Genomic DNA, 20,936 nt, shown 5'->3' on the forward strand with positions numbered 1-20,936 from the left:
GCAACTAGTCCAGGTTGTTGTTTGCCTCTTGCCTAAAGTCAGCCAAGATACTCCCGCTTCCCCTTGACCTTGAACAAGCGTTACAAAATGGATGGTTTGAATTTCAAGTGCCCATGAGATACTTGCAAGTGGGTGTAAATTATCCTACCTTACTAGATACAGTCGTGCTGCAGATTCAATTCCTCACTCCCTTTTGAATAAAACAAGGAAAGACAGTCCAAAAGACGATGGAAGCAGCTCCAGAGATGTGTGTAAAAACAAACATGACCCTGAGTGATTAGGTACAGTCAGTTTATTGAACAGCAAATCGAAACAGGAAACACTACATCTTTTTTTGTTTGTTTTAAACATGGCATCGGAAACAATGCATAGGACATGTGACAATCAATTACTGCACACAAAGAAACTATGTTGTGGAGGTATTGTGTGGATGAGGTTGGTGGGAGGGTTGGGGACTGTCATTGTTTTAAAGTGCTGAGTTCTGTATTTCACAGTTCCTCTTGGAGGAAGTGAACAGAGGTCGTGAGAAGGGCTCAGACCGCAAAAAAAAGTCCCGAAGATCCCTGGTCACATTGTTTATACGTTATGGTGATGCTGACGAGTTTATTTTTCTGTTACTAGTGTGTGCCGCTTCTTCTTATTGCATATCAGTAAGCTGGTTTTGTTTCGTGTACATGTTCATTTTAGGTGAAAGTGTAAAGCAATAAATCTTTCTAAATAATGTTTCTTATAATATCTATGTTACATTCTTATATCTGACTCATATAGAATATGTAGGCAATATATTTTGTGGATAACTGCTGTAAGTGCACACCAACACGAGTCTCTTTATGCTGACTCAATCCCAAAATTAAAAACAAAAAAATCACTTAAAATGAATTTAAATCCAGTTAACATTGGAATCGAAGTGTCTGCACACCCTTTGTAATTGTCAATTAGCAATTTTTTGTGCCTTAATCATCCATTGTGCTTTCTTTCGAAACACTAAAATTCATCGTACATTTGGTGTGGTACAAATCCTCTGCATGGGGGGAGAGAGATGTCACCAAAGTGCAGCAAACAGACAGAAGCAGACGAGAACCACTACACATCGGCTACAACACTGCATACAGTACACGGTCTGGACACACGCACACACTCACGTAACCAAATTCACAAGGTCAGCAATAATTTATGCCGGAAGTAAAGCTCCATGAATTACACAACATTGTCAAAGCTAAAATAATATCAAATTGGGCAAAAAAAATACAAATATTGAGACACTCAAAGCAAAATAGGCATAATCACAAGAACTGCAAATATGAGATGAAAACGGTATTTGGAATGTTGAGAGCAGCGTAAAAGTCGTTTATGGAAATGAGCCTACGCGAGCTATTTTTCCTCGTGGCTCAGCTGTTACACTCATTAGGGCCGGAGGTGCCAGGCGACCTTATGGCTTTTGCTTTAAGACTGGCCACAACTGCCTCGCGTGCGATTCGTTTGCTATCGTTAGCGGTATCGTATCATAGCACGGGCACCCAATGGATGGAGCGCCAAAGCAAGGAAAAGCAAAGTAGAGCAACGCAAATATATTTCGATAGCGCATTCCATACACAAAGTACATACAATGCGCTTCACATGATTAAAAGCATTCAAATACATTAATAAAATATTTGAAAAAGTACAATTGAAGCAGCTTTAAGTGGAAGAAATATTACTGAAAAGTGGAAGTACTCTAAAACATATGAGAAAAAAGAAGCGTTTTTAATCTGGATTTGAAAACACTCAAATTTAGGGTTGACGTCACTTCTGTTGGCAATTTATTCCTTTTTTTTGCAGCAGCAGCAGAAGCAGCATTATAGTTAAATGCTGCTTCACTATGTTTGCTTGGGACTCTGCACTCCATTATTAGACTTAAATCAGTCGATCTCAGAGCCAGACTGGGTTTGTATCCCATTAGCATTTCTTTCATGTATTCAGGATCTAAACCATTTATAGACCAGTAGCAGAACTTTAAAATCTGCAGCATTCTGAATGAGCTGCACCTGTTTAAATGCTTTTTTGGAGGAGTCCAGTCAGAAGACTATTACAGTAGTCAAGTCTACTTTAGGTAAAAGCATGGATGAGCTTTTCCTGGTATGTTTGAAATATGTAAACCTTCTCTGTAGATATGTTCTTCAGATGGTGAAAGGGAATTTTAGTAATTGATTTGATAAGCCTGTTCAAAGTCAGCTCAGAATCTATCAGAACACCAAATGTTGGGACTTGGTTTTTGCTTTTTAAAGCTAGTGAGTCCAGGTATTTACAAACAGCAATCCTTTTCTCCTTACTGGCTAAACAGGAGGGATCCAAGAAATGACCCTTGAGGGACCCCAAATGTCATTGCCATTTGTTGAGGTTGAGCACCTCCAGTGATTACAAAGTAGCTCCTTTCCTCCAGATAGGACCTGAACCATTGAAGGACCGTTCCATTTCGTCCTACCCACGTTTCCAACCTGTTTAGCAATGTATTGTGATCTACGGTATCAAAAGCCGCACTAAAATCCAACAAGATTAAAATTGACACCTTTGCTAAGTCAGTATTCAATCTGGTCTAAGTCTAGTCTAAAAGACTGACGTTACATTTACAGTCTCAAGTCAGCAGGTCTTCAGTGACCTCATCAAGGGAACACTTCATTTCTGTCGGGGTAAAGGCTATTGTCTTGGAGATTATTAGAGGACTATGGTCATTATATGATTTTTCATTTGGTCTGAATAGACATCAGTGAGACTCGTGAGAGCTATGGAAACCCCTAAGCGTTTATTCAGTATCCTTGATATCCTGCATAAGGTCCATGTACTTAAATATGCACTTTGTCCTCGCTATTAAGACAATTCAGCACAGTAATAATTCTAGTAGTCCCCCCCCCCCCACTACTGGCTTCTACGACCCTATTAAATTTCTGAACATTAGTAGGAAAACTTTGGTATACTAGTGAGGCAACTGTAGTAAATATAAAAAGTTTCCACACCCCTGTTCAAATGCCAGGTTTTTCGATTTAAAAAGATGAGAAATGAGAAAAATCTTTTTGAGAGGGGAAGTAAAAATAAACAACTGAAAAAATTTGTTTGCGAAATTGTGCACACCTTCTTAACCTGGGGATGTGGCTGTATTCAGAATTAACCAATTGCAGTCAAGATCACGTTAAATGGCAGTCAACACCCACCGTCCACCATTCAAAGTGCCTATACTAAACCCCTATACTAATTGTTCTTTTCCATGCACATTTTTGCCATACTAGTAACGTAGTTGTCGTAGTTGTTCTACTGGTGTGCAGAAATGTCAGAGCCATGGAAACATCACTACCTAGTCTTAATAGTGAGGACAAAGAGTGTAGTAGTACACGGACATTTCAGTGCACTTGTAGGATATTGAATAAATGCTTGAATGGCTTGCTATATGTTTGACATTTCTCCACAGTAGTAGGACAACTTTAAATTACCAGAACGACAAATACATATTAGTGAAGCAAAATTGTGCGCTAGCATGATGTGCAAGATGTTGACAAGTAGAATGTTATTTGTAGCACGGATAAAGAGTGTACTAGTAGTACATGTGTACTAGTAGGATATTACATAAATGATCAAATAGCTTGCGGTTGCTTATGTAATAAAAATGCATTTGGCATTCTAGTATGCCCAATTTGTCCTACCATTGAGGACCACACAACTACTTGTATTTGTAGAAGGATAGCAGATCAATTTTAAAAGGATTGAATACGGGCCTCTTTATGGAATTTTTTCCCAAGTTATCAAAGAAATACTCAAAACAGCTTTCCATAGTTTACAAGTCCGGTTTAAATGTGTAGAAGTATGCCAAATGTACCGCTAGTAGTGGAAAAACATGACTAGCCTGGATGTCTACTAGGGCTGTAAATTGTCTTACTAGTGAGGACAAAGAGAGTACTAGAATATGGACTTTTACATGAATATCAAGGTTATTGGATAAATAATAAAAATAATTTCCATTGATACCTGCAGATGTAAGTCGTACTGGCACCTCCAAGCATGTGTTCCTGATTGCATATATTGGCATGCTGCATGCAAGCCCAAATGATACTTGCTGCATTCCGTCATCATAAGACAACATTACCACGCTATGGATAAGAGGGAGGGGTGGGGGGGAGGTAGGTGTGCAAATAAGCCATGAAGTACAAAACAAACAATATATCTTAAAGCATAGACTTAATACCATCTGCATATACACAACACAGTCAAGGTGGACACATCAACAACACAAAAACATACAGTGCCATACCACCCATCAAAAGGAACATTGATATATAGTTCTGACGCCCACAGATGAGCAATGTTAAAACGTTGCATCTGATATCTACCGTACAACAATAGAGCAAAGTGGGCGCTAGAGTGGAATGTGATTGGATTAAAAAGACATCAAAGTCACCTTGATCTCCGGTTAGATAAACCAATGGCAGGGCTTGCATTGAGATACAACAGGGGGGGCGTGCACTCTCCCGGGCGGCGAAAGCAAACAAGCGCGTACACAAGTACGTTTGGTCAACAAAACAAACATTGGTGTGATATTGGATTTCATGCTAAATGTTTGTCATCTTTGGGCCCTGCCAGTGAATTCAAGTTTAGATACATTTCATACATCAACACCCACTGAATTATTCCGTAAACAATTATTTAAAACTGCCCTCTATGATAAGTGACTGTACTGTTTACAATAAGATTTGCAGTATAGTCTCATGATATTAGAGTTCCTTCGGCTGCCTCTTTCATTTAAACTCCTGCTTTTTCACTGCTCTGAGGCGCAGTTTCTTAAAGCAGCGTGATTCTGTGATTCTGTGTGTCTGTGTGCGGTTCTGACAGCATTGCTAACTCTGTCCACAGTCTACATGACAAAGAAGTATCTTTGAAACAAGGTGACCAGTACAGTTACTGTGGGGATGCCTACATACTACTTATAAAAATAAAATAAAATGAAATAAAAGCAAACAGTGTTAATCTTATGATTTAATGGTTGTGGCTTCCCATGTGTGCTGGTATCACATCAACACTTGCCCTGAACTTGAACTATACTGTTAAAAAAGTTATAAAGGGTACACATTCTTATCCCAATGTGACTTTAAAGGTCAAGTGTCATGAAATGGATGATTCTTAGTATGTTATTAATGAAAAAAGCCGGAATGGAGCCATCAGTTTTTTCACCACAAAACATGATTTTGACGTACATGGCTTTTTGTAACTCCTTCCATGAAAATCCTTTCGAGGGATTTGTTTTCGACAAGAAGCAGGAAGTGACGTTAAAGGCGGTAGCACGCTCAACCGGACTCGTTTGTTTCTATTAGTTTTACCTACAGGAAGATAGCTCGTTGTTCCTTCATGTTAGCCAAAATCCCGGCTCGTTGTCTTGCTGGATATTGTACGAACACTCGGGAGGATGGATTTACCCTTCATAAGTTTCCAAGATACCCGGTTCATCGTGAAAAATTGATTGCACGGGTGCAAAGGACGAGAGCTTTGTGGGTTCCAAATGACAGTTAAGTGTGTATACAGCTACTAAAAGAAAAAAAAATAGTTTGGGGGGGGGGCGACAACGTAATCCATCTCTCATAACGTAACAAAAGATCCATGTACGTATGACAGGGGTGCTAAATGTGTCGATGTGCACGTTGGATGGCTTACGCGTCGGGCTTGCCAACAAAGGCTGCCGCGTCGGGCTCGCCGGCGAAGGCTTCCGCGTCGTGCCTCATGGACGAGCACGGCTTACATACTGTCTGGGAATCTGTTGCTAGTTAGAAGTGAGCCGCATATCATCTAAATATGGCTTGAAACAATAGGGTAATAATGCCCCGGACACTTCATTTGACTGTGAGATGTTCTCTTCTTTGAAAAGAGCTTCCGTGTCTGAAAGGGTGTGTCCCATAATAGGGGCCACAGCGTGTTTTCAATGGGAATGTCCGGGGTGACGTCATGGACAGGAGATACAGCCAATATGGCGACCACTTTGAGGTCGAATGACACTTCCGCGACTTTGCGCATGGATGACGCACTGTCCGTTTATATTTATTTTTTTCGTATGGACATTGAAGTGAATAATGTTATATGTAGTTTTAATTTCAATATCTATTTTAGAATGTTAATAGGGATGACACTTGACCTTTAAGTCACTTGTAAGGGATATCAACCTGCGACCAATGACGATTGTGAATGTGTTTCCCAGGCTGTTGTGCAAATGGGACATTTGCCCAGTTTCACATATTTTCGGTGCCCTCAGTAGAAGCATGTGGTGTTATCATGCGTGAATATCATCCAGGATGACACGTCCAAAATCGCCAAGGCCAGAAGGTATGCTGTGTAACCAGCAGTCAAAAGTGTGGACGAGATACCAAGAGGCATAAATACACCTGAACGCCTCTGGTCAATATAGCACTTCCAGAATGTGACTTAAAGCAAAGACACTCGTGTGCATGTTTATAGCGGATACAAGCACATGGAGGCCAAAGACATAACAGAAAAAGAACCCCGACGAACCTTCGCTGCATTTCAACGTTTATCTATGATTGAGTTTCATAACGCTGTTATTAATTTGTTATCAAAGAATGATGCTATGTAATCCAAATACATATTTTACAGGGGAATATTTCATTCATCCAGTGTTCCCTTTATATATTTCAGCAGTGTACACTGAGTCACAAGCATTAAGAAATATCCTAAATAGTTTTGTTAGTAAAATCTTGATATGTCTGCTTATGATTAAGGTAGTTGTAATATTCTATTTTTAATGCATCACTAGTCTAGTTGATTTGGAGAGGAGCGTTGCTTTAAATAATCAGTTAAAGAGCAACTTGAAAAACTGCAGAGACCAAGGGCAGTAATTGAACTTGAAAATTTCAACAATCAAATATAAAACGGCATTATATAGGAATTATAAATTCACCCTCCTTCAGAAACCCAAACTGATGCTCATGGCTTCATATCAAGATTGATTAGCGCCAACACAGGCACCAAACAGAGGCTCCGCCCTGCATAATTCGGACATTCGAGACAAATTTGGAACAAAATGTTTTACATGATTGTTAAAAATACAAACATAAAGGTCTGCAAGAATGAGATGACTTCTCACACAGGCGGCGGTGTGATGCGATCGGGGCAGGAAAGGCAGAAAAAGACGTGCTTCCTACTTGTCCTTTTTAGGCAAGAAGCTGAGGAGATACTCGCCCACGCCGAGGAAGTAGACCACCTGGGCAATGCCAAAGAGAGGGGCGATCACCAAGGCTCGACAGTAGGCCCCCTTCAGGAATGCGGATGGGCCCTCATTACGCAAGATTTTCCTAGAAAGTCCAAAACCACAAAGCATTACATTATTACACGTGCCCATGGATTGTGTCGTCCAGATACATAGAAGACATAAGCGGCGCCCGTGAAGAAACAACGAGGTCACCTGATGCAGTCGGTCACACCGCTGTACGTGTCCTCTGTGCTCCCTCGGTTCAAAGACTGAAGTCTTGTTTTAATCACTGCAGCGCACACAGTTTGGATGAGAAAATCAGGTCAGCTCACGTTGCATCAACAAAGCTGTCGGGCTCGCCACTCACCGTCGACCGGGTTGACCGCCACGGCAGCAGTGCTCCCCGCTAAGCAGCCCGATACGAAGGATACGTAGAACGGAGCGGGTCCTTCTTTCCCTCGCTTTCCAATGTTGTTCAGGTTCGCAAAAAGAGGGAAGTAGATGATGGAGAATGGAACATCCCTGGAAGACAGAAGATTATGTGGTATAATTTGCATTACTAAAAGTACAAAGGTTGTGCCGGCTTTGTTTTACCTGAGCAATGTGGCGCCAAGGCCCTTGTACAATCCAGCGATTCCCTTTTCCCTCAGTAATTGTCTGGTGAGCTGCATTGCAGTTGGCGACTTGGGTTCCACGGTGCCTGCTGGCACTGACTCTGGCATCAGCTTCCTCTGAGCCGCTAGGCGGCACAGAAAACATTTATTAGAAAATTATTGTCATGATGGAAAAGAAATCTGATCAGAATTCATCCATCCTTCCATTTTCCAAGCCACTTATCCTGACAAGGGTCAGGGGAGTGCTGGAGCCGATCCCAGCTAGCCCTAAGCAGATATAATTTTTTGTTTTGTTTCTAAATATATTTTTTTCATTTGGCTATGCTGGTCAGTTGTGAGTGTGCTGTTCTTAGCATCCATAACAAGGCCCATTTATATGCGCCTAGGAAGCTAATGATGGCTGCACCCTCAAAATACGTGTCAGTGTCTCAATTTACAGAACAGCTCGGTGATGTTTTTTAAGCTCCCCCCCAAAAAATGAGGAAATAAAAAAGCGATAGATTGACTTTTTGAATACACGCAACACAGGTGAATCTGAACACCACCACCCGACTGCAGCGCACATTTTAAGATGGAGAGATTTGTACGCGTTCACGAGACATGGCTTTTTAGGTAACTTGGTACTGTTATGTGCTGACTAGCTAGGCTTCCTCTGACCCTCCTGGTGCCGTGTTCGGCTTTGAAATTATGTCACAAACAACGAGGGTAAGTTAACTGGTAAGTGTTCATTTTTATGATTATAGTCCTCAATAACCATTTAATTTTGAACGTCCACCTCTTAACGTGATTTGAATATCGTATAACCTATCACCTCCTCAGTATGTGTGATTTCTTTTGGCGCATCCATTTAACACGTCCACAATGCCTGAGAGCTGAGAGAAAGCACTCCTTTATCAAGTTTTAAAGCCTGATTTCATATACCTATAGTTTTATTTTTTTAATTCAATTTGACGGGCTCGTTGAAATGGCTCTTCTCGCCTAAGGCCAGCTGGGTAAAGGTCAAACGGTAACCTTAATGAGAACTAGCACTGTAGAAGATTTATGAATGGATGGATGGATCATTATTTTTTTTAAAATATGTATAACACAACAAAAAGTGAGGAAAATAAAAACAGATCTTCTACAATTCCCAAATAAATTTCTTCAGGTAACATTTTTCAATAGCCTCCACAAAACATGGATGTGTGTCGTTCTTGCAATAACCTCAAAAAACCACACGGGGACACTATTTCTCCCAATTATGACCTTCCACTAGGTTACCGTAAAGGCTTTTTTATACTCAACCGTGCTTGAGCTGACGTCACAGCGCAATCCCGCACGCAATTTGCCTTTTCTGTATACTCGATTGCAACCCCCATGAACAGTTTGGAAAATGTATTGCAGTTGTGCCACAAGTTGGGGCTGTAGTTACGACTGGTATTGGCTGCTACACAACGTGGTAGAGGTTCCTATGCATTGTTTGGCCGTTTCCGGTGGCCATTTTTACTTTACTTTCTGTAACAAGGAAGAAAGCAAAAAGCAACAGCAATGGCGACCGTCTAATAGTGTACGCTAGAAAAAATGCACCTAGATAATCAGATGATACGTTTAACTATACTGCAAAATCGATCAGGAAGACAGTGTAGATGGATGGTATGTAGAACCAAGGGGCACGCTGAGTCACATCATGTGACTCAAATGGACCCATCATGAAATATGATTACCACGCCATTTGACGTGCAGGCCAACGCGTCGGTCACGTGACGCAATCCGGGTGTTGTCGAGCACGAGAGCGCACATGTATAAAGAGGCCTTAACAGTTATATTTCCTTACCGATACGTCCAGCATCTTGGAGCTGAATTTTCAACATCTCCATAGGAGTGGTGACAATAACCTAAAACAGTACAAAGTTTAAAATTATTGTTTTGTTTTGTTTTGTTTAGTTTTTTTAAATAAAATGTCATTTCATTAATTGGTATGAACCTCACTGTGCATTTTAAATATCAACCCTTGTTTTCCTCGTTCATTCAAACTGGAGTAACCATTAAACTGGTTTAATGGTGAGATGGTCATGTTGACAGCTATGCCCTTACTGGTTAGCAACTTGTTATCATGTTCTTTGGGCTTAAAATATTTGCCCTTATTGATGAAGGGCATTTGCCTTTGAGTCAAACAGTGCACAATAGATGAAGAGCAAAATGTACCTCATATTATAACATCATTACATTATAACAACACCGTTACACTTTCAAATGGAAATAATAAACTTCAAACTAATTTACTAGTGTTGACTAGTGTGAGTTATGGTGTTCTACAAACACTGGCATTTGCTCAAGGCGTCAGCAGTTCCAGATGGAGAACAGCAGGATGCAATTCAAGCGTCACCTCAATTACTCACCTGGCAAGTGCCTGCACCGCAGCCGGCCAGCATCTCTTTGAGCAGGGTGAGCTTTCTGGAGAGACAATGAGCAAATAAATAAAAACTGAGTGAAATTGAACTCAAGGCATGCAATCCTGTACAGTGATGTCCAAATCTCTTTTAATAGGGCAAGTGTATGATCCCTGAACAGGGGGAGCGGGCTATCAATGCATACCGACCATTGATTCCCTATGAAACCAATTTTGGGACATCGGACAGCTGCTGTTGATGCAACCTGAAGGCGATCGTCTACACAACAGGACTTTTTATGCTGCTGAAGCCTATCGGTGACACGGGGGGTTTTGATGAGCCCCTCTGGGTGGATGCCCATGGCCACTGCCCTGCTCCCCACCCACCCTTTGCATGCCACTGTGTGAGTCTGAGAGTCAAGATTTATTTTGGTAGTTGATGAAAACACTCTTTCCACCACCTGTGACTCTTCGTCTGCCATTTCAACACGCCAGACACAACAGAGGATAAATAATTGACAAGCTGCATGGTAAGACAAGTCAATCATTCATTCAGCTGAATGTATGTCACGCCAAAGATGGAAAACTTCATGGGGTTTTTTGTAAATAAGTAACACAATACGTCCAAACCGTTCCCATGTAATGTTTGGCACCACAGTAATGATGAAAGACGAGTGGAGGACTAACTAGTGGGTCGGTCAGAGCACGGGCAGCTAATCCGCCACGTTACATGTTCGTAAACGCGATAATCGCTGTGTGAATGAGAAGCAGTGTGGAAGTGTATTAATCCCTCACCCATCCTTGGAGAGGTGATGCCTGAAGAAGTCATTGGCAGCTAATTTGATGGCTTTCTCTGGCGTGACCAGTGTTAAGTTCACCGCCGCTCCTGTGGAGAAAAAAGTGGGAAAGCATATATTATTGAAGAGGAAGAAAGACCGAGCAGAAGTAATGAGGAGGGGGGCATTGTTTTTTTTTTTCCCCAGTTTAGCGGAACCCCCAAATAAAGGCCTTAATGTCATATACTGTACATAACTAGGAATTCAACCATACTTTAGAGGAAAAATGCAAAAACGTAAAAGCAAATAGCCTTTCACTTGTAGGAGTGCATTTCAATAAATTGTAATATTTTCAAAAAGTTTATATATTTTGGTATTGAGATTAACACTAAAGCTCATATATTATATGCATTTACTAGCCCAGATGCGGATGAAGGCTACGTTCACAGTACGTACAGGTCATTTATAATTTATTTGCCCAAAGTGACCTTTATGAGATTCTTTCATGTAAATTTGAACAATGCAATTTCATTTTTTTTCACATCTGACAGGGCCTCTTTCATATATGGATTTAAATCGGATAGGTATGTATCCAATACAAGTGCATGAATGGATGGATGCATTCTCATGTTTTAATTTGATTATTTATAATCCATGCAAGTACAATGAACCCATCTGTTTTCTGGGCTGCTTATCCTCATATGGGTCACGGGAATGCTGGAGCCTATCCCAGCTGTCAACGGGCAGGAGGCAGGGTACACCCTGAACTGATTGCCAGCCAATCGCAGGGCACATGGAGACAAACAGCCGCACTCACAATCACACCTAGGGGCAATTTAGAGTGTCCAATTAATGTTGCATGCTTTTGGGATGTGGGAGCAAACCGGAGTGGCCAGAGAAAACCCACGTAGGCACGGGGAGAACATGCAAACTCCACACAGGCAGGGCCGGGATTTGAACCCCGGTCCTCAGAACTGTTAGGCCAACACTCTACATCTGTTCCACTGTGCCATTATTCTAATTTACTATTTCATAAAATCAAGTATTAATGTAAATAATATGTAAACAAGTTTATTTTACCAATTTTTGTGTAATTATTTACAATAAATAAGATCAATTATGTCATGCAATAAATTCATTTAAAAATGCTCATTCAAATTCATCAGTTTTAGGGACAAAACACAATACATTAATGCAACAAATATTAAAGAAATATAATGTAAATAATCAACGGCCAGTATGTCGACAGCACATCATATTTTTCCCACCCAGCTCTAAAAAGTCGAAAGTGTAAATTGTTATATGTGATCTGCAATTTCCTGGCTACCATTTACAATTTACAGACACTCCTTTCGCACTCCAGCTGTGTACAGCTGTGTCCACTATCCCCGGTCCTGCTTCGTTTCCTGTCCTGTCCTTCATTGTCCTATTCTTTCCTCAGAAGTAGAATTACTGCCTTGTACAATACTCAAACAAAATGTGACATTCTATAATGCATATTAAAATTGATTTTGCTTTTCTTTCTCACATTTAGTGTCCAGCCTTTGATTGTCTTTACATTTTTGTATTATTTTGTTATTTCCTTTCCTTCTCTTTGTCACCCCCCCTTAAAACCTTGCTCTGCCTGATTGATTTTTTTTAATAAATCCCCATAATACAAAGAACCACTGTGGCGGTATATAGGTATATATATACATATATATTTTTTTTTCTTTTTTTTTTTTAAACTCTACTGTCACACATTAAAACTGTTCCAGCATAAAAGGGAAACAGATTGTCCAATTTTCTTTACCTAACAGCCGAACAGGACAGGACACATAAGCTTAAGGACAAGCGCTGTAGAAAATGAACAGATGGGGTAAGTGACACAAAATGGGAACTAATCGGACCAGCCTTCGGAACAGTTTGTGTTTGACGTCAGAAGTTCTACTCTAACTGTCTGCACTGGAGTCGTCAACACATTTGATCTCCTTTGACTCTTCCTGCTTTCCTAATCTTCATCTCATTTTTCCTCAACTTCCAATCTTACCTCTGTACATCCCAAAATATCCTTCTGACCGGATGGTCTTGATAAGGCAGTCTGACCTGAAATTAAAAACAACAACAGACGAGGAATGTTACACAAAAATGCCGACGTCAGCTCTTAAGCGTAGAGACGGGACGTACATGCTGGTGTAAAGGCGAGATCCATTTTGTTGGTTTTGCAAGCGAGTCTTGGCCAAGTCGATGGGAAACACGCAGGTGACTCCAATTAAACCAGCAACACCCCCATTGATCAATTTGGCAGGCAAACTAGATGAGACAAAAGAATGAATGTGCAAGATTTAAACAAGGCCAAAGTGCTGCTGTGCTGTACCTTTTACATAAGCTTACCTGATTTGCTTGTCAGCCATTTATATGAAGCCCTGGCTCTTCGCTCTTGTGTCAAAGTGTCTGTTAACTGTGGACGGTGGAGACAGTAGTGCAATATATTTGGTTGTTTGTTGTATTTTCGGAACGTTGACCTTCAATCTGCTTTGTTTTCTTCCACTTGTTGCCGTAGTTCACGTTGGGGATATCTGAAATGATGTGTCAAGAGATATTTCAGTCAAATAAAGTTGCATTTAAAAGGTTTGAAAATGTTTTCTTGAGGCAGATATAAAGTCAATACTGACTCTGAGTCCACTTCTGTCCCTTTGTGTACACCAACCACAAAAACACAATAAATCCGGTGTTCCATAAAAATTACAGAATTTCCTGATAGGATTATAGGGTTAAATTAAAATTATCTAAAATGTGAATAAAATATATAAAAACTGAGTTCAATGTTTGTTGAATAGTTTCTTCTTTTTTTTCAAGATGAAGCTTGACGTCATTATCAAGGAAAGGAGTTTTGGGTGTAGTAATACACTCAAACCCAGTTAAACACAATAATGAAAACTCAATTAAAAAAAAATACACCAAATGGAAAGGACATTTTGATAAAGTACAAACTAGTCAATGAAGTATGCAACAGGGGGGAATGTGTTGTGCTATAAAAATCTAGATTCATCCTTTTTCTTTAGCGATGACTGTATTTTCACCAGGGTTGCTAGGCTAACTTTGGGCAAGAGGTGGGGCACAACCTAATAAGGTAGCCAGGCAATCAGAGACACACAACCAATCCCCACTCACGTCCACACCTACAGGCAATTTAGTCTTCAATTAACCTATCATGCATGTTTTTTTTAATGTGGGAGGAAACCTGAGTACCCGGAGAAAACTCACACTGGCACGGAGAGAACATGTAAAGTCCACAGAGGGGAGGCCGGATTTGAACCCAGATCCTCAGAACTGTGAGGCACATGTCCTAACCAGTCTTTCACCGTACCGCTAAAGTCTATATCCATTTAAATATTTTGTTATAATTTCGATGGGTAATTTTTCTCAAGATGAAGCCTCTTTTATTATGCTTGCCTTTTTTGCACTTTTTAACTCATTTTTGGGGAACAATACCTTTTGTTACCTTAATAAAGGAAACTCTTCAGTTATCTAATGAATGGATCCATTAAAATCAAATCAACCTGATTTGTTTTGGCTGCACATACAAAAGAAGAGAAGCAATTATATGTCGTGCAGTTTATGAGTCATACATAAGAAATTGTGTCTTCGCTGGTGGCCTGTCATCTCATGTCATTTTTTGCAGCGTGGAAGTCAGTGATGCTGACCCTTACACGACCCAAACTGACTACACAGACACAGATGACTGTTAGCCTAACATAGTATTAATCGAGATATGAACCGGCAAAATAAATACATTTAGCGGAAACAAGCACAAAATTAGCCACTTGTGTTGCTTTATTAAAGATAAACGTGTTGCTATGGTGTGCCTTGTTAATTGTATCAACCCGAGTACCTTCTGTGCCACATGACCTGAACATTTTATGCACACGCTATGGTCATAGACAGGAAACCATGTTGCCAACACGTTCAACATGTCAGATGTGGCCAAATTCCTCCCTATTTTTGACACTGTGCTTCACTGTGTAAAGATGCTTCCTCTTCCCAATTTCAATCTCTCCACCCCCTGCATCCACCAATCAAGGGCCGCCTCTCCAGGAGACCAGAGCCGGCCTCCCCCTAGTAATGCGCCTCAGTCACGAGTCACGACTCTCAGCGTTTCTGAATCACAACCCCTGCTGACTGGTGGCTTTCTTTGTGTACCCCGCACATGAGCAAATATCATTAGCCCATCACAACTCTGCTTGGACAGATTGCACAACGAGGACGGATATTTCCATTGCAGATAACATGCGGCCAGCTGTGGTCTGGTGTGTGTAGCTTGGGAGGCTTGAAGTCCCCCCGCACCCACCCTGAGCCCCATCCCACTCCCACCCCTCACCACCCAGCTTCTCCAGAGGTGGAAAAAAAAAAGACTATGTGTAATGTGTAGGGGGGTGTGAGGTCAGGAGGCTGCCTCAAACTCCTGACAAGATCTTTTTACTTAATAACATAGTAAAAGTCATCAACAAGTTTTTTTAAATCAGAAATATTTTAGAATACAACATACAACATACTTGTATTATGTTTATGGTGCATAACAACAACCAGCCTCACATTAGAAATACAAACAAGTGAAAATGACATCATTGCTTTCCTTTGACCTTAACGGTTTGTTCTGTTTTGGTGTTTTTTTGGAAAAGAACATTGCGTATTTTTTTTTCCTTTCCTAGAATGTGGGCCTCGCATTTTTTAAGCTTACGGTTTTTGTTTGTTTATTAAAGAGCAACACACTTGGCACAACATTAAGCAGCTGTTATTACACAATCTCATGGCATCCAATGCAAGTTCAGCCTTTCCAAAAATATTCTCAAACAGAATCAACTTTATTGGCCAAGTATGGGATTAAATATAAATAATTCACACTTTCTAATGTTTTTTGTTTATTATTGTCTAACTTTATCAAAAGAATAAAATAAAATTGAAAACTCTTCGCACTTGGACAAAAAAGAAACCTTTTGTGGGCTTGACGATTAAGTAAACATTTTAAGGATAAATGGCTTTATTTTTATCAAAGAAAAATACAGTTTACTTTTTCTTTATTTTGTGTTTCATCTCTACCACTGTATTTACAAAATGATAGAAACACTTTTCTGTGTGATGCCCTGATATATTATGCCAAATACGACAACTGCAATGAGTTGTCATATTAAAAAAATACCTGTGTGATGGATCTTTGTTCTTCAAGTGAAACATACGTAGCATGATTGCACTCATCACTATGTTATTCTTCATTTAAAGAGGTCTGCATAAAATGTACTTCATATGTCTGAGTGGAGTTTAATTGGGTTGTACAGACTTGGACAAGTCAAACAAACCCATCTATTGAGCCATGCCACTGTCCAGCATCACACCCCGCTGGCGCATCACTACATTATTTATTTGACCTACAGTCTTTTTGCCTGGCCGTGCTGTCATGACAATCAGAACCAGTGTGAATGAGACAAGTGGTTTCATTGTGCAACGTCTGCACGGTGCCATCATTTGCGGACTTCCAGTCTAATAAGATCCAATAAAAGAGGTCTAAGTCTACCTGCGGCGATACGGTGAGGGAACTGGTCAGAGCGTTGGCCTCCCAGTTCTGCGGACCGGGGTTCAAATCCCGGCACAGCCTGTGTGGAGTTTGCATGTTCTCCCCGTGCCTGTGTGGCTTTTCTCCGGGGTTTCCTCCCACAGCCCCAAAAAATGTGCATTAATCGGAAACTCAAAATTGCCCCTAGGTGTGATTGTGAGTGCGATTGGTTGGTTGTTTCCGTGTGCCTTGGGATTGGCTAGCGACCGGTTCAGGGTGTCCTGCGCCTCCTGCCTGAAGATAGCCGGGATAGGCCCCAGCGCTCCACGACCCTTGTGAAGATAAGCGGCTCAAAAAATGGATGGATAACTCGACCTGTCTGTAGTTGAGGAGTTTCAAATAGCTAATTTATTCTTGAAAACCTCTTAGTTAAACTACGTTTTTTTGCTGTCTAATTTTAAATTCATCAAAACCGAATACTACTCTAGGTATGCACAAATCACACAAGGTGAGAAAGGACTTTGTAGTCGGCTGGTTAATTTAATTGAACACAAATTTTAGTGTAGATACAGAAAAAAAGTGTAATTTCAGAAATAAATTACCATTTTCTACTGTACCACACTGGTTACAATGGGGCCAGGGAGGGAGAACCAGAAGAAGTACTAAAAAAACATCACCTGTATGGCAGTTGGCACCTACTCTACAAATATGCATTATGGTACTAGCCACAGTTGAACAGGATTGTGCTGGATGGCACATCATCATTTTACAGTCAATGGATATTTTAGCATTGTTATGCCATACTGGAGATCATGTAAAATGTTGAAAAAGACAAAAGGAACCTCAGACACCAACACACAGCATACAGTGATCTGAGTTTGTCCCTCTAAACCAAAAGTGTTAAATTAATTTTAGTTCACCAGCCACATTCACCCCAATTTGATCTCAAGTGGGCCGGACCAGTATTTCTGTGGCTTAATAAACTACAAAAAAACAATGGAAGAAAATATGTGCCACCAGGATTTCAGTGTAACTTTTCAATGTTAACAATTCAACTGGCTACAATTTGCTGTCTGAAATTCGCTGTCTGAAATTCAACTGGCTACATTTTGCTGTCTAAAATTCACCATCTGTGCCACCAGGCAGGGTTACTTCAGGAAATCGCAGTTACGCTTTCTTAGTATGTGACATCATGTGACTAAGAAAGCACAACTGGATTGGCTGGCTACTTGGTTCTGACCTGAAGTAACCCTACTCCTAATCCTCCTGTTTTCTGTTGTATTTCAAATTCAAATCCTTGTGGCACATTCTTACTTCCATAAAAAAAAAATTGAAAAACTATTCCAAGGTTGTCCCATTGTTTTTGTGCAAATAATTACAAGTACACTTGGGAAATATTGACATTTGTATGATTATCTTCCTGCAAATTGCAACAGGGTTTCATTTACATATTTGCTACTTACAGATGAAAGTGGATCTATATGCAATATGTACCATCCATAAAACAACTTGGACAACAACTAGAAAGCATTCTAATTGACATAAAATTCCACATCCATCTGGAAATCTTGACAATCTCAAATGACACATTGCAGGATACAAACTAAAATGATGCTGCTGAGAAGGATTATGCACTTCTCCACCTACCATATAAACATATACTGTATTGTACATAAAACTGCATTCAAGTTGTGGCATTGCATGGAAAAAATGGTTCCAAACCATCCTCTTTTCAACTGAACCTGTTGAATGACATTTTGCAACATTCAATGGATTCAAATATTTCTACAGCACGTATTTATTTTCACAGAACTGTAGTGCAAAGGTGACAAAACGTTTTGTATGAAAAAGGTTTACTTTTGCTCCTGAAACCTGGCATCGTTCAGCCTTGAAAAGTGCGTCAATACCAGGTGTCAAATCATGAGTTCCAGCCAAGTTCTGAACGTCATTCAAGTGGGAAGTACCAGCGAATATTTTCTCTATCTTCACTAGCTGGAATGAACCCCCTGATGTGCCCGTTCTGGATCGCAGCCCATACGTTTGATGCCACTGTTCTAGACAAGGTCTGATCAGTAAACATTTAGTCACACCGATTGTGAAAGTAGTCTCTGCTTCAGAACCTTGAACTCAGGCACTTAAAGCAGCCATTGGACACGTTCAATAAACCTGATAAGTGCGCCCACTGACAGATAACAGCTTTTCTTGTGACCCTTGTTCATCATTTCAACAATGAGCCAATAAATACTGCGCCTCACACATGATAGCACCAGGAAGTGAGAAAAACAAGAACAAAATGTCATGTTAATCCAACAAAAAAGTTAAAGGCACAGTGTGGTTATTACTATGCCTGTCATTAAAAAGAAATTCAAGGATCATCATTTAAAGATAAGCAATTTTTTAATCATGTGATGGTCCTGATATCCTTAGGTATTTGTCCATGATTAGATATCTAACGTGGTTCATTTTACACAGCAGGGTTATTTAACATTGATATGTTGGCAAATAAACTTTAAGAATGTTAATGGAAAAAAATGAGTTGGCATCAAAATGCTGAGAAATATTCCTCACTATATTTTAATTGAGAGAAATATCTAATCATGGACAAATAGTTGCCTTTAAAAAAAAAAGGCACACCTAATTTTACAAAGTTAATGAGTAAAATACATGGACAAGAATCATACACACGTGAATATGAGTATCTTGTAATTGTTCAAAATTGTAGTTGACTTAAACAAGCTTCATGGCACAAAAATATTAAAAGTGCAATAAAAAAATTACATAAGTAATGAAAGGTAGGATAGCTATGCAAAATGAGTGATCCCAATGTAAAGAAAGTAAAAAGTGTGCACATTTTGAAGCGTCCTAGTGACTTTGAGCTTTCAGTAGCGGCTCAGATAAGGCACGTAAAATGTGATGACGCAGCACAACGGGGTCGCTTGATTTGATCAGCTCTGATTCATCTGCAGCAGAACACTCACAGAAAGGATAAAAATAACACTGTAATAGCTGTAAAATCTGGAGCCCAAATCACCTTTAATTGATTTACAAGGCAAATTCGTTCCACTCATTCAAATCCGAGTACCTCGTGTCACGCCTCTTTGGCTGCCTCTCTGTCCTGGTGTGGCAAACACAGTGGAATAGGACCCTCATTCATTGACGGTGTAACTTGGTGAATCATTCCAGGAAGAGATCCAGTGCTGCGGTTGTCACGTGAGCGTGCCTCGACACAAAATTTCATCAAATGAAACCAAAACCAACTCCTACTGCAGATGAGTCCGTTACTACCAGTGACAGATGTGATGAGCACATGTTTCAGGAAACTGGCTGGAGACTACTTGAACCATCCTATCAGAGACGTTTATGTAATCATCTGATAAAGCAACACTTCAGAAAATAACCCAAGTGTTTCTATTTTTCTCAATCACATCTGGAGACCTTGTGTTTCCTATGAGCAATTATAGTGGAGACTCTCACGGAACTTTCAACTGTAACGAGCACATCTCGAGAGACTTTACTTCAGAATATTAAATGATTAACTCTGAAGTGTTCAGCTTTTTCTTTGGCTTTTTTACACCGATACAAGAGGTCCACAGCTTGTCTGAGAACTCAGAAAGACTTACAAGAGCACAATGAAGCTGCAACCACTGCAATTATCCATCCACCCATTACCTGAGCCCCTTATCCTCACAAGGGTCGCAAGAGCGCTGGAGCCTATCCCAGCTGTCAACGGGCAGAAGGCAAGGTCCACCCTGAATTGGTTGCCAGCCAATCGCAGGGCGCATGGAGACAAACAGCCGCACTCACAATCACACCTTGGGCCAATTTAGAGTGTCCAATTAATGTTGCAGGCAGGCCTGGGATCGAATGCAAATATTTACATTAGCTAAAAGTACTAGCTTCTGGTCAGTGGCACATACAGTATTTCATTGGTCAGTGGCGTTTTCGGTACGGTGGGTTAGCAAGTCCAATGATGCCTCGAATCACGAGTTTAATTCATTCATTGATGATGCTAGTAATTAGAGATTTATATCTCAAATCATCCTGAAATGAATTGAAATGCTATTCAACCCTTTTGTTTGTTGTTTGTAATGTGTTTTTTCAACAAGAAAAATACTAATGTACAGTTCTGAACTTTAAATGGAATGTAAGGAATTCAAGTTTGTGCATTACATGATGATTCAGTGAGCATCAAGCTACTCCTTCTGGTGTCCAGGCCTTGGCCACCAGAGAGGAGTGTAATACAGCTATTGTACATGTAGGTTTGATAAACATCATCAAACCAAAACTGTGATATTAGCTGCATTTTGATGAAAAAGTACATGTGCCTTAAAGTATCGCTGTAGGCTCTGCTTGCATCTGTTACTACTGCTTGTGTTGAAATGTTAACCACTTAAAGCTTTACAATTACTCCAACATTGATGCTAGTTTTGTT

The 20,936-nt window shown here is 40.2% G+C and overlaps 1 protein-coding gene across 1 annotated transcript; it reads right to left on the reverse strand.

Annotated features, from left to right (window-relative positions):
* Positions 1 to 284: 284 nt before the first annotated feature.
* Positions 285 to 19,694, reverse strand: slc25a22a (solute carrier family 25 member 22a). The gene is made up of 11 exons (XM_061822983.1): positions 19,536 to 19,694; positions 13,348 to 13,532; positions 13,141 to 13,266; positions 13,004 to 13,059; positions 10,994 to 11,084; positions 10,209 to 10,263; positions 9,644 to 9,704; positions 7,811 to 7,955; positions 7,584 to 7,738; positions 7,430 to 7,505; positions 285 to 7,319 (listed from the first exon to the last, which is right to left on the reverse strand). The coding sequence occupies exons 2-11, from the start codon at positions 13,365 to 13,367 to the stop codon at positions 7,166 to 7,168; spliced, it is 939 nt and encodes a 312-aa protein (XP_061678967.1). The 5' UTR covers positions 13,368 to 13,532; positions 19,536 to 19,694; the 3' UTR covers positions 285 to 7,165.
* Positions 19,695 to 20,936: the final 1,242 nt, after the last annotated feature.

The sequence above is a fragment of the Syngnathoides biaculeatus genome, chromosome 6 (assembly GCF_019802595.1).
Source record: "Syngnathoides biaculeatus isolate LvHL_M chromosome 6, ASM1980259v1, whole genome shotgun sequence".
Classification (NCBI taxonomy): Eukaryota; Metazoa; Chordata; class Actinopteri; order Syngnathiformes; family Syngnathidae; genus Syngnathoides; species Syngnathoides biaculeatus.